Source organism: Papio anubis, chromosome 8 (genome assembly GCF_008728515.1).
Source record: "Papio anubis isolate 15944 chromosome 8, Panubis1.0, whole genome shotgun sequence".
Classification (NCBI taxonomy): domain Eukaryota; kingdom Metazoa; phylum Chordata; class Mammalia; order Primates; family Cercopithecidae; genus Papio; species Papio anubis.
The window spans coordinates 119,100,302-119,114,318 of NC_044983.1; the positions used below are offsets into that span (position 1 = coordinate 119,100,302).

The window sequence follows — 14,017 nt, forward strand, 5'->3', positions numbered from 1 at the left end:
CCGGCTTCACAATTTGAGGAAACTGGGTCATCAGCAACGGCAACGCAAACCCAAGCGACCATCTCCGTTCATTCAGACTGAAGCCGCGAGACGAAGCGCGCGGGCGTGACGCGAGGCGCCCACCCGCGCACCTCCGGGTACCTCATCGTCGCCCCGCCCGCAGCCTGTAGAGGGCGTGGATGGAGGGCGTGGCTAGAGGCCAGTCCGCGACCCGCCCCTCCGGCCGCGCGCCAGCGGACGGAAGTGACGTGTGCCCAGAGCCATTTCCGGCGGGCCGAAACTAGGAAGAAACTTGTAGCTGTTCAAGCGACCCAGCCTCCCCATCGCTGCTGCTGTTGTGTTCTGTTGGCCCGGGCTGCACAGAACGGTCGGGAGCCTAGGCCATGGGGCAGCCTGGGCCTTCTGCAGTGTGAGGCACGGGGCCTTCCGCGGCGCTCCGCTGACAGGCTGCGGGCGGGCAGGCGGGAGGCGTAGTGGGGGTCGCGGTCGCGGCCCCCGCCGCCGGCCCTGGCCGCGGCATCATGAACATAGACGTGGAGTTCCACATCCGGCACAACTACCCCTGGAACAAGTTGCCGGCCAACGTGAGACAGGTACGGCCGGAACCTGGGACTGGGCCCCTGACTGGTTCGGCCCGCCCAGCGGTCACCTGCTTGCCTTGCTCGTGGGGCCCGAGCGGGCTGCTCCCGGCTGACTCCCTCCCTTTACCCCTCCGTGGTCTTGGGGAGACAGACCCTCAGCCCAGGGCGAGGAGGGGACGGCTGTGGGACCACAGGGCCAGGACTGGGCCGTTGCTAAATGGGATAGCATGGTGTCCACAGGACTCGACTGGCGCCTTTGCCTGCAGCCTCCATTCAGCCGGGCACCTACGATAGTGATTTTAAACACGGTCCTTGACCTGCAGAATTTCAGGGTGGTGGAAAAGGGATGGGAAACAAACGAATACGATACAGGGTGATAGCAGCTCATACACACCTCCGTTGTAGTATATGTGAGAGCAAAGGGAGGGAGAAATTATCCTGGGAGAGTTGGAAGGATTTGTAAGGCAGACACTTAAATTGGGCCTTGGAGGACAAATAAGAGTTAAATAAGAGGGAATAAAGATTTTTCCAGTGGGGAGGGAAAGTCATTTTACAAAGTTTGGATGAGTGAAAGAACATGTCTCATGAGTAGCAAGTGACTGTATCACCAGAGTTTGGATTGATATGTTTGGAGTTGAAGTTTTTTGAGTGCGCGGGGTTGGTAGCAGATGAGCCTGGGAAAGTGGTCAGGGCCAGATTTTGAAGGGGCTCGTGTGCGTTGTTTTGTTGGACTTTATCCTCCAGACAAGATGGGTTTATCAGAGATGTTTCAACAAGAGTAACACGAGGTTTTTGAAAGTTAATGCTCGATTTTTTTAGTCTATTTTACTCAGTTGTTTAATAGATATTTGTTGAGCACCTTCTAGGTGCTGTGTGTTGCTCTAGGTGCAGGCAATTTGCAACAGTCAACAAGACAAAGACTGCCTTCATGGAGCTTACATTTTACTAAAGAAAGATAGACGTAAACAAATAAATGAATAAATACGTAACATAGCAGATGGTTTTAAGTCTTACAAAAGTAGTGATATGGGCTACAGATAAGGCACTGCTGCTCTGGTCATAGATTGACCTTCACATTATACGTGGTCGAGAGTGAAATTCAGTTTTCTGTTGGCGCTCGGCAGTGGCATTTTTGGGAAGTTTGGAATGGTGGTGGTGATGGTATATAAAGATTATTTATTTATTTATATTTATTATTATTATTTTTTTGAGACAGAGTCTCCTTCTGTTGCCCAGGCTGCAGTGCAGTGGTGTGATCTCCGCTCACTGCAAACTCTGCATCTCCGGTTCAAGCGATTCTCCTGCCTCAGCCTCCCGAGTAGCTGGTACTACAGGTGCGCGCCACCACGCCCAGCTAATTTTTGTATTTTTAGTGGAGACGGAGTTTCACCATGTTGGCCAGGCTGGTCTCAATATCTTGACCTCATGATCCGCCACGGCCTTCCAAAGTGCTGGGATTACAGGCGTGAGCCACGGTGCCAAGCTGGTATAAGGATTATTGTAGTTTAGTTTACTTTGCTCCCTTCCTCTCTTGGGGGTTTAGTGCCAGGAAGTGAATATTAAGGTTCTGGTCATGCATCATGTGGCCAAGAAAATGCTTTCACTTTAATATAGCAAAAAGCAAGAAAGATAAATTTAAAGAACTTGAATTCTTGGGTGTCAGTGGCTGCCCGTGTGGCTTTTATCTTTAACTGGGAGAACAAAGCTCTAAGCCTGAAGGAATAAATATCTTTTGTTAATCTTGAATAAAGGCTTTAAAGGACACTTTTGTACTTTAGGGTTTTGTGGCAAATCCAAAGACACAAGAAGAACAAACAATTCTTCTTTTCCTTGTTTCTGTTTTTTCTGTACTCTTTTCATCAGAATAAATGTAGCATACTGGAAGGAAGGTGAGTGATGAGGTTATATCCAACATGAATATTTGACTTTAATTAGTATTGGCAAAAGAGTTTCTAAAACGTAGTCATGACTATTTAAAAATAATCACAAGACAGTTAAAATTAGGTCTAAATGTGAAATTAAGTATGTTTTTGTTTTTAAGGTCACTTGAAACAGTGGCTATTTTAGCTTAGGATAAGATTGGCTGTTTGTAGATGTTGCAAAACCCGTCTGTACAAGTTTACTTCCAAGGACCTTCTCTAGCCTAATCACTGTTTCCCTAGGCTGAGCTCCATCTGAGATTACTTTATCAGCCTTCTCTTTGGTCTCTTGCTCTTAGAATAGGACTTTCTTCTGCATTCTTCATGCTATTCTAGGGTTGAGGCTTCTGAAATGCAAACCCAACCTTATTACTGCCTGTCTCCTTTATATTGCTTGTATTAATAGCTTATTTTGATTCTCAGATACTGCTCCTGGGAGGTTTCCCTGACCTAAATCTGTGGTGGTTGCCCCTAGGCTATCTTACCATTGCATTGTATTCCTCACCCATCATAGAGCTTACCCCACTGTGGTGCATTTTCTGGTTACAATACTGGCTTTGCTTTTGTACCTTGGGCACCTCTCACATACTTGGCTTTTAGTAAGTATTTGTGGCTGAGCACCTAAAGCTCAGTCTGTTTAAACTTGGGCAATATTCCTTGTATGGAAAGAATTTGTCTTTTGGCATTATAGATTTTTATAATGCCAAAGTATCTAAACTTTTGGCATTTTAGATACTTTGATGTCGTTTCCAGTAAGTTTTGATGGGTTTACTTTGGAAATGACTCATTTTCCAGTTCTGTAAGCTGGGGACAGGTGATTTAGATTTTTAAAAAATGTATTTTAAGCTAATTCATTTTTATGTGGATGAGAGGACATTTAAAAAAATGTGGTATGGGTCATGATAGACTTTTAAAAAATATAGTAAAAATTGTGGATGGGGCCATTATATCAGGATTTTTCTGTAGTTTACCAATGTCTTGTATTCTTTATTCAAAATAATTAATAGTCCTTTTATTTTAAGGGAAATCTTGTGATAAGATTCTGTATCATCCAAGAAGGGTCAGTTTAAAAAATTTTTTGATAGGGCTCGGGGGTGTACTTGGGGATGTATATGCTGGGATTGGAGTCTGTAGGAGCACAGGTTTCAGAAAATCTTTGTGCTTTTAGCATAATCTGTGATGGGCGCTTTAGAGCTAGTGTCTTATTCTTACATTGCAGTTTCATCTGATGTAGTTCCTTTTATATGCAGCCCAGCTTCATTTGTCAGACCTGGTCAGTATTTCTGCAGGGCTAGATTTGTCTCGGGGTAAGATGACTTTTTTTTTTTCCTTCCTTTTAAAAAGTTACCTTCTCTAGTGGCAACAGTGTTTTAAAATTTGAATGGGGGGAGATGTGGGGTAGGAGTAGGAGGGGAGCCCAAGAATCTCAGAATAAAGCAATTTATATTACATACTTGGCTAGTGAAGAATAAAGCCAACTTTTAATGTGGGTTTTAGAAATTTGTGTTCACTCGTGTATTAATTGATACGTTCAGGATCAGTCATTGCTTAATGCTGAGAGCCAAAGCTTACAAATTTGATAGGTAGTGTATTAAGAGACTTATTTTGAAACAGAAGAGCAAAACCTCCAGTTAGATTTTAGCAAAATTGTGTGCTTGTGTGAGTATGCATGTGCATTTGTGCTCCCTGAGAAAGAGATTTTCATTTAGCAGTAGAGACAGAGAAAACCTTTAAAAGTGTGCTATTTTGAATCCTCTAAATATTGTCAGTACAACGATCCTGGCATTGATGCTACAAAGAAGATGGTAGAGTGGTTTCTCTACAATGAGATCTACTCTTAACCCCTTATAATGTTAAGACAGATGAAAATAAGATAAGCACATACATTCTGGTTCTACTGTGAGTTCTGGCTTAGCCTGTGATAAACTAAGCTAGATGCAGGAAGAAAGCTCACCCTTGAACAACATGGGGTTAGGGGTGCTGCACCCCTGTGCAGTTGAAAATCCATGTATAACTTTTGACTTTCCCAAAACTTTACTACTAATAGCCTATACTGTTGACTGGAAGCCTCAGCCATAACACAGTTGATGAACACATATTTTGTATGTTGTATATATTGTTAATATATGCTCTATTGTAATAAAATACGCTAGAGAAAAGAAAAGGCTGTTATGAAAATCATAATATTTTCTAGTCATTAAGAGGAGATGGCTCATCATGGAGGTCTTCATCCTTGTCTTCACATCAAGTAGGCTGAGGAGGAGGAAATACAGGAAGTATTGGTCTTGCTGTTCAGGGTGGCAGAGGAGGAAGAAAATCCCAGTGTAAGTGGACCTATGCAGTTCAAACCCATGTTGTCCAAGGGCCAACCGCACATAATTGTACAGTTAAAATGTGACACATCGTGTTCCATTTTTCTTAAAATATTACCTACAAATGGGTCCAGTTATGGGTCAGTTTACTTAGATGTGAATTTCATCTGTCTTATTGTGAAGATTGCCTTAAGTGAAAGATGTAGGGACTTTTCTTTGGTTTTGGCTTACCTATGAGTAAGAAATATGACGAACTAAATCCTCTGATCTTTCTGTCATTACTTTTTACTAAGATGTCTAATTTCACTTTATAGCATGTTGGAAAGACCATACCTAGAAATTAGAAGGGTGATAGCAGTCATATATTAAATTAAGTTTATGGTCTCACAATGAATAGTACATATACACGGTGAATAATACACAGTGAATAATAATGTTAACTATAATCAGGCAAACTTGTTTGCTTTCATGAACACTGCAACAAAACACTAAGTGCATAACTAGAAAGACTTTAGCTTATTAAAAATAGATCAGAATTCTGAAATTGTCTGAATGCTTTCTAATGAGGCCAGAGGACGTTGCATTTTTAAGAAACAATCTTATGTACATTTAAATGTAAATTCTCCAGAAATCCTGATCTTTAATAATTATAACCCTCAGTTACAAACAATTAGCAAAGAGGGATGTATCTGTCCTTAGTTGCCATTCTTAAATTTAAATAAATGTAGGGGCAGGAAACCATCTATCTGTCCACTTAACGTAGCAGTCCGGAAGGAAATCTTTGTAAGCAGAACTTAGCTCTGTGTTAACTAAAGTGAAGTTATACTCACCTACTGGTTTTTATTTGATATTAAATACTTAGGATAATTTTAGTAAACTCTTGAAGGCAGACTGAAAATACGTTAAATTTTTGCTCTGAATACCGTAGCAGGAAAGGTAGTATAATAATATTTAAGAAAATATTTTTTATTTAATTCTGGAAATTAGAGATGCCAGGATAAAACTGGGGGTCCTGGTTTTAAAGTGCTATAGGAATAATAGTACTATTGTTCAGTTTGGAAGTTGTTTAAAATCTTTCTGAAATTTCTTCTAGAGTCTTGGAAATTCACAGAGAGAATATGAAAAGCAGGTTGTCCTGTACAGTATCCGCAATCAGTTACGATATAGAAATAACTTAGGTAAGTAGAGGCATGTTTATATTGGGATGGAACTGACCATTGCTTTATCACATTCGTAAATCTTTCTTTTCAATACACATTTTGTAATACTGAAATTATTCCATGTACGGACTTTAAGAAACTCTACACTGATCCATTCCACCTAACAACAATTTGTAATAGCAAGTAGATTTTTCATTCTAATTCTGATAAAAATTATTTTTAGAGTACTGTTTAAAGACTCATTTTATCTATAAAATAATCCTAATTCAAATGTCCTCTTTTTGCCTGAGGCAAGAAAATATGCCATAAAAGAAAAAGTATACTAGTTTTTAGTAATTTTTGACTTTGAGTTGTCTTCATAAATTTTCCAAATAATGTGAAAAACTCTTTCCATAATAATTGGGACACATTTTAAACATAGTTCATTCCATGGTTTTTTTTTCTTCTTTCTAAAAAAAAATTGTTTATCAGATTATTTTGGTTAGTCTATTCTATTGCCCTGGTAGTCTTTCACTCCTGTTTGTTACTCTTATTTTAAGCATAATATTTCTGACATTGTTTTTTTTTTCCTGAACATTTTCCATGAAAGTCAAGGGCTTTTTACATTTAAAAACTAAAAAAACAGCACATAATTTTAAAAAATAGATTTGACTTCATTGAAAACTAGCATTCAGTTTGGCTCTCTTGTAAAGTAATAGAATACAATTCAATAAACCTCTGTTTTGTACCTTTTTGGGGGAGCATGCTGGTAGTTCCCTGCTTGTTTTCTCGTTTGGCAAGAATTATTCTCTACTAATTGCCCTATTATACATTTGACTTCTATACTCTAAAATCTATTTCATGTGATATAATTGTTTCTTTGTTCCAACTTAGAATGTTTTGTTTGTTCTCTTGTAACTTACATACTTTTCTTTTAAATTACTGTTGGTTTGTAAAGTATTTATAGTTAATATATAACTGTAAGAAACCTGAAAAAAAACTGGACAATTTCCCCCTTTTGTGCAGTTAAACATGTCAAGAAAGATGAACGCAGATACTATGAGGAACTGCTAAAGTACAGCCGAGATCATCTCATGCTGTACCCTTACCATCTATCGGATATTATGGTGAAGGGCTTGAGGATAACACCATTTTCATATTATACTGGGATTATGGAGGTGAGTTTATAGTGTGGGTGAGCCATTGGGAATGGGATGGGACTACATGTCTGGGACTTTTTCAGGTGTTCATCAACTCTTCAGCTGTCATCTGCGGTGGACACTTTTTCTGAACTATAAGTGTAAAAAGGACTGTTGGTGGCAAGTTAACTGTTTGAGCCACACTGTACAAGTACTTATGCTTATTGATGTTTTTACATTGGGAAGGTGTCTATTTCTATTCTGGTTCTTGAAGGTGCTGTTGACCCTTTGTGCTGTTGTAGCACTGATCAGTCATTTATATTAGCAGAATCTGTAAATTTTACTGCTTTTTAAAACGTGATTAAGGTTGAAAATGTGGGTGACAGAATTGAACATTAGGCTCTGAGAAAATTAATGTATTTAGGCCGGGTGCAGTGGCTCAAGCCTGTAATCCCAGCACTTTGGGAGGCCAAGGTGGGTGGATTACAAGGTCAGGAGATCAAGACCACCTGGCCAACATGGTGAAACCTCATCTCTACTAAAAGTACAAAAATTAGCCAGCCGTGGTGGTGTGCACCTGTAATCCCAGCTACTTGGGAGGCTGAGGTGGGAGAATCGCTTGAACCTAGGAGATGGAGGTTGCAGTGAGCCGAGATAGCACCACTGCACTCCATCCTGGGCGACAGAGCGAGACTCTGTCTCAAAAAAAAAAAAAAAAGAAAAGAAAATTAATATATTTACATATTCACTAACTGTCTAACAAATAAATGATGACATAGATCCAACATTATATAATACAGGTATCAGAAAAGAGAAATATGTTAGTAGTCTTGGCTGTTAATCTCTTTCTATAATTATTAACACTTAGTTTTTAGCCTTTTTCCAAAGACAGCTTTTAGGCTTGTATTGGATAACTTTAATACTAGTTGTATACTGTTTTCAAGTGAGCTTTATGAAAGATTGGCAATATTTATTTAGTATTCATTTGCTCTTTATTTATGTTTGAGTGCTCCTGTTTGGGGCTCACTAGCCACTTGAAGAGCAGAGAGGAGCCTAGAACTAAAGGAGTTGGGAACCTATGGTAACATGAGGTTAGCCCCGCTTATGATGTGTCCTTTGCTGTTCGCTCCCTTCGCTTATCTACAAAAGCCCCTCCTTTGTGGGCTTCTTCTGCAGTCCCATGCATCCCTTGTTCCTCTTTTGGAGGAAATACCAGAGGAAAGCGAGAGGCCCGATAGCCCAGGTACCTTAGTGAAGAACCAGGGTAGCACAATGAAGGTGGCAGCTAATCAGGAAGTAGAATAGTTACTGCTGTCTCTGTATTTTTCTAGTGTAGTCCACACATTTGCGAGCTAAAATAGGTGGAGTTTTTGTTTCATTTGCCAGCTTTCATTTCAGTTACATCCACATGGTTGCTGCATTCTGGTTTCTGTTCTTACATCATTGGGTATAGTTCCTGGGTTGAAAATGGGCCTTGTGCCCCCAGGAAGCAGTGGGTTTGTTATTGGAAAAACAGATTGGGGTAGAAAAAGCTGGATACGAAGTTTAAGTCTTCTACGAATTGGGACTTATAGGATCAAAGGCCACTAAGTGGTTACAGTCTTTATTGGTAGTGCATGTTGACGGAGCTGTGGCACATTATTTGTTTCTCTCTCATGGTGTGGATCTAGGATCAGGTATGAAATGTGGAGAGGCTGGAACCCTGAGCTCTAGTAGAGGCATTACTTACATAGCTTCCACAGGGCAGAAGTTATGGGGCAGCTGTCTGGGATTCGTAGAGAGCCTCGTAAGAAACCCAGACCTGAAAATCTGCCCTTTAATTACCAGGTTGGGAACATGTGTGGGAAGTGCCACAGGGTGACATGTATGCTCTAGGTAGCCAAACTATGATCTCACTGCTTCCTGTAATAATCATTGTTATTGGCTGTAATAATATTGTAGTCATACACATTTTTATTTAAGGACATTTTAGATTTCAAATTAAAAATTTTTTTCTTTTTAAAAGGATATTATGAACAGTGAGAAAAGTTATGATTCATTGCCCAATTTTACTGCTGCTGACTGTAAGTATTTAATTGTGCTGAAGAAGGTAATGTTTAGATTGTGTCTGTGCATCCTGTCATCTGTTAATATTGTAATGTGTGTTTTTAACCTGAAATATGTGAAAAATGAAAACAGCAACATAATTAGTGGGAATTTTATCAGATGATACCAGACGCATGTATAAGATTTACTCTAAATGTCTAAGAGAGGAATATTTGAGAGGGGTGGAATCAGAAGAATAGGACTAATCTATATATTTCCAGAGAATGAAGTTCTTTCTGATACTTGGGCTGTGTGTGTATTAAATGTGGGAGGAAAACTTGTACACAGTATTTTTGCAGGTCAGTTTTTAGTAACTTGCTGCTGTTTTATTATGCTTACATTGGCAAAGTGTGTATTTTGAATGTGTCATAATTCTGTTGTTTCAGAAGCTTTCGCTGAGAATTACATTTTGACTTCCTAAAATTGGCAGGAGTTCTGCTTTTTAAAAATGTTTTTATTTGTTAGAAGTGTCAGCTTGATTTCATCTCTCCCAAAGTTTAGCTTTTATGTTTTGTTTGAAGACTTCCTTTTAATTTGATATTGATATTTGATTAGTAATTGAAAGATGAACATAAACTCAGGCTTTTCCTACAATCACTTGTGAGTGTATTGAGATTTCAAGATATATTAAATGTTTTTAAAGGAAAGACTTTTTTTCAGGTCTAAGACTTCTTGGCATAGGAAGAAACCAGTATATTGATCTTATGAATCAATGTAGATCATCAAAAGTAAGTTAGTACTTTCCCTTTCTTTTTCATTGTTTTGGCCTCATCACACAGTTTGATTAGTTTTTTTAAGCGGTAGAAATAATGAATTGTTTGTCTGTGACCAAATAAAATGTACTTAACACAGAAACAATACAAAAAGAACTCCTCGGTATTCTCTAGGTTATAGCTTAAATGATTATTTAAAATGTTTAATGCATAAAACATTTACTTTTAAAAATTATTTTTGTTCTCTTAGTCTTTTTATTTGCTCATTCTACTTGTAGAGTTCACTTAATGGGTGAAATAAGTGTTCGCATTTTCAAATGCAGTTTTTACTGCTTGGGTTTCACTTGAGTTTCTGGAAGTAAATCTGGATTTAACAATTAGTGTTTTGAAATAATTTATTTTGAAACAATTTAAGAATGACTTTCTTCATGCAATATGTTAATATCTAGAATAATTAAGATTTTAAAACATGAAGGTTTAAGAAGATACTTATTTAGTCCGTTACAAACAATCTTATGATATGATTGATGAAAGAAGAAAGTGATAATTTTAGATTGCAAATTCTCAAGTGTTTGTACCATTGCAGAAATTCTTCAGAAGGAAAACAGCCCGTGATCTTCTACCAATAAAGCCAGTGGAAATTGCCATAGAGGCGTGGTGGGTGGTGCAGGCTGGATATATCACAGAAGATGACATCAAGGTAGAAATCTTTAAAAGTGAAACATAGAATTTTTGTTTTTTAGTTTATTTTACAATTTTTAATTATAGCTTATACTTTTTAAAAAAGTAACATTATTTTGTTTTCCTGAAGAAAATGAAACTTAAACTTGAATTTTAAAATGATCTTAGTAGACTAGAATATTGGTGAGTTTCAGAGATACTTTTTAATGGTGAGGGAGACCTGACTTGGTTCAAGTACAGTTAGTTATCTGGGGATGTTAATTAGGTGGAAACTTCATGTAAAGTAACATATGATGCCACAGCTACCACTAACAATAATATTGGCTAACACTTTTGAACATCTGCTGTGTGCTAGATGTGCCAGGCTCTATTGCAAGTGCTTTTTATATTGTCTTACTTAATATGTATTATTTGCACCCCCATTTCACAGATAAGGAAAGTGAGCCCAGAACAATTAAGTAACACCTCAAATCTTAGCAGTAGTAAAGGTCCAGGATTTTTTGGCAGTTTGCCATGAAACTTGTACTCTTAATCACCGCGAAGAACTGTTGTACTGAGGCAGTAGGTGCTTTTATGGGGCGATAGTGTCAAGATCAAGAGAGTTGATATTCCCAGTGGTCAGACCACATCTTGGAAGGGATATTGATTTAGAGGAAAGGGGTGGAGTAATGAGGGCACCTAGAGACCAGGTTGTATTTATGTGTAGCTGAAGCAATGTAAATGAGTATGTAGGCTTCTTTTTAGTCTGCATTTAATTTTCTCCAGAGTACGTACTAAATCCAATGAGCGGAAGGCTTAGAAATTTTACTTCAGTCTAAAGTACCTCCTAATGGAGCTCTCAAATAAGCTAGTGAACTTTCCTTTTACTGACAATGTTGGCAGATGGATCTAATTCCAATTCAGTGACAAGGAACAAATATTACTCACCAGCAAATGTTGGTACTTACAGTAAGTTTGTTCTCTACATTCTGTTGGTATGTTGCATATTTTGGCACCTTAATTGATGGCTATGTGCATAGTTTTTTGTTTGAATTATAGAGTGATAAATATGTAGTTCATTGAGCTAATAACATGTAATCACTGGTTTCAACATAAATAAATTTCAGGAGACTTGTAAATTAGTTAATTTGGACAGAACTTAATTAAAAATATTTTGCTTTTCTTAGATATGCACTTTGCCTGAGAAATGCGCTATTGATAAGATCATCGATTCAGGCCCTCAACTCTCTGGATCACTAGATTACAATGTAGTACATAGTAAGTGGTTAGTAGAAATGGTCTTTTGTCAACATAAAAACTTGTTTTAAACCATCAATAATTACTAGCAATTACTTATCAAGTAGGTACAAATAGTGCTATTTTCTAAGGCATGTTATTGTTTGAAATGTGACCTTAGTCTTTTGTTTTCCAGTGTGGCTATAATTAGTCACATACACTAGAAATTTATGCAACTGAATGGTAAGAAAAATTTTGTACTTCTAAGCATATGCAGGAAACCGAGATTTAAAAACTTTAATTCTTTTTCTCTTCTATTTTACTTCTTCCTTCGTCACATAGCATTCATTTGTTAGAATCTTTACAGAAAGCCAGGAATCAGTTTTTTTTAAAAGAAAAATCACTGTTGTGTAGTGTTCCATCTAAAACAAGGTGCTTTTGTTTCTTTAGGTTTATATAACAAAGGATTTATTTATCTGGATGTACCAATATCTGATGACAGTTGTATAGCAGGTAAGTCTGTGCTAACATTTTTCACTGTGTTTTGAATGGATATCAGGTACTAAGCACTGCATATCATCCATTCTAGGATCTTAGATGTTAGGATATTTCAAGAAAAATATTTCTTCTTTGTTACATTTTAACACAGTACGATGGTTTTACTTAAATTCCTTATTCTCATTTTTGTATTTGGTGTACACACTGTACTAAAGTAATAGAAACCCAAGGTAAATTTCTAACAATCCCAAATCAAATCAATATTTTTATAAATTTGTGTTACCTTTTAATCCTTGTTCATTGTGTAGCTGTTTTTACATGTGTTCGGTAATCTCATAGAATTGTATGTTCTCACTTTCCCTTAACGTACTAGTGCATTATTTTTTCATGTTACTGTAGTCTTTTTGTCTATTTCCTTTTCCCTTCTTCCTTTACCTGCTTCTCCGAGTTAAACCAATATTAAGAGCCTTGTATATTTGTCATACACTTTATGGATGTATCAGTTTATTAAACCATTTTGTATTTCTGGTAATTTAGATTATTTCCAGTTTTTTGCCACTACAATACTGATATGTTCAATATCCTTGAACACAGAGTGGTGCTTTTTTTTCTATAGGTTATATTTCTTACCAATTTATAGAAGCACTTACTGTGTTCAGGTTAGATGTTACAAGTATGTCTTGTGGCATATCTTTTAACTATTGTTCTTGTGTTTTATCATACTTAGATGTTGAATATTTGTGTAATCAAATATAAAGTGTCACAAAAATTTCAGAGAATGACCCTAATATTAACAAAGTAGTGGTGATAGGGTTTATTGCAGAAATACTTCTTTATATCGGTGTTGAATCTTGACAAGATATCATGCTGTAGCATGTCCAGACCTTTGGGTTGGCATATGTTTGTGATTCTTTAATAACACATTTTAAACCTTGTGCATATGTGAATTCTTTTTTCTTTTTCTTTTTCTTTTTTTTTTTTTTTTTTTTTTGAGACGGAGTATAACTCTGTTACCCAGGCTGGAGTGCAGTGGCATGATTTTGGCTCATTGCAACCTCTGCCTCCTGGGTTCAAGCGATTCTCCTGCCTCAGTCTCCTGAGTAGCTGGGATTATAGGCACCCACCACCGCACCTGGCTAATTTACTCTACAGGTAAAACCCATAGAGACAGGGTTTCACCATTTTGGCCAGGCCAGTCTTGAACTCCTGACCTCCAGCGATCTGCCCACCTCGGCCTCCCAAAGTGCTGGGATTACAGGTGTGACCCACCATGCCCGGCCTGCATCCTATTTTAAGCTTGGAAAGACTCCTTAAAAAGTAAAGGAAATACTAATTTGGGTTTGTATAGTTGATTCTATAACAAAATACTAGTTTTAAAATGAGAAAGATTTTGACAAGGAAATGATTTCTGAAGACAGAGGTGGTCGTGGTTTCCTGTCACAGTTGGAAAATATGTAAGTATTACTCTAGTGCCTACTCTGATCAGATAAGCTGACGTTGATTCATTTGAGATCCACCTTTTAATAAAAAGATTAGTCTTTGACTAGTTCGTTTCAGTCCAGTTTGACTGTCAGTTTGAACACTGACTCACATTAGAGTAACTTTTAATATTACTTATGGCTAAACTAAATTCATTTGAAGAAAGCAGTCAGAGAAGGGCCAGATGGATGGTGCCCCATTACGTTGATGTGTTCTACCGTACTTCACTTAGTAGCTGCTGGCATTTGGTGGTACA

The 14,017-nt window shown here is 37.8% G+C and overlaps 1 protein-coding gene and 1 long non-coding RNA gene across 6 annotated transcripts in view; one reads left to right on the top strand and one right to left on the bottom strand.

Moving 5' to 3' along the window:
* Window positions 1-256: 256 nt before the first annotated feature.
* FAM91A1 (family with sequence similarity 91 member A1) overlaps window positions 257-14,017 on the top strand; it is a 49,870-nt gene continuing 36,109 nt past the window's right edge. The window contains exons 1-8 of one of the 4 annotated variants that reach the window (XM_017962284.2): window positions 257-593; window positions 5,906-5,990; window positions 6,978-7,129; window positions 9,096-9,153; window positions 9,836-9,903; window positions 10,475-10,588; window positions 11,736-11,833; window positions 12,235-12,297. Coding sequence is in view for 3 of the 4 variants with exons in the window: in XM_003903137.4 (XP_003903186.1) it covers window positions 522-593; window positions 5,906-5,990; window positions 6,978-7,129; window positions 9,096-9,153; window positions 9,836-9,903; window positions 10,475-10,588; window positions 11,736-11,826; window positions 12,235-12,297 (703 nt within the window). In the remaining variant the exon portion in view is untranslated. Of the gene's footprint in view, window positions 594-1,890; window positions 1,916-4,725; window positions 4,825-5,905; window positions 5,991-6,977; window positions 7,130-9,095; window positions 9,154-9,835; window positions 9,904-10,474; window positions 10,589-11,735; window positions 11,834-12,234; window positions 12,298-14,017 lie in introns of those variants that run through there. The other 3 variants (XM_003903137.4, XM_031669730.1, XM_021942609.2) reach the window with 3 other exon arrangements.
* On the bottom strand, window positions 4,665-6,782 carry LOC103887093. Of its 2 annotated transcripts, none has more exons than XR_651036.4 (3): window positions 6,701-6,782; window positions 5,044-5,145; window positions 4,665-4,753 (listed from the first exon to the last, which is right to left on the bottom strand). It is a non-coding gene; the product is annotated as an uncharacterized LOC103887093 (long non-coding RNA). The 2 variants fall into 2 exon arrangements; XR_651037.4 differs by having other exon boundaries at window positions 4,704-4,788.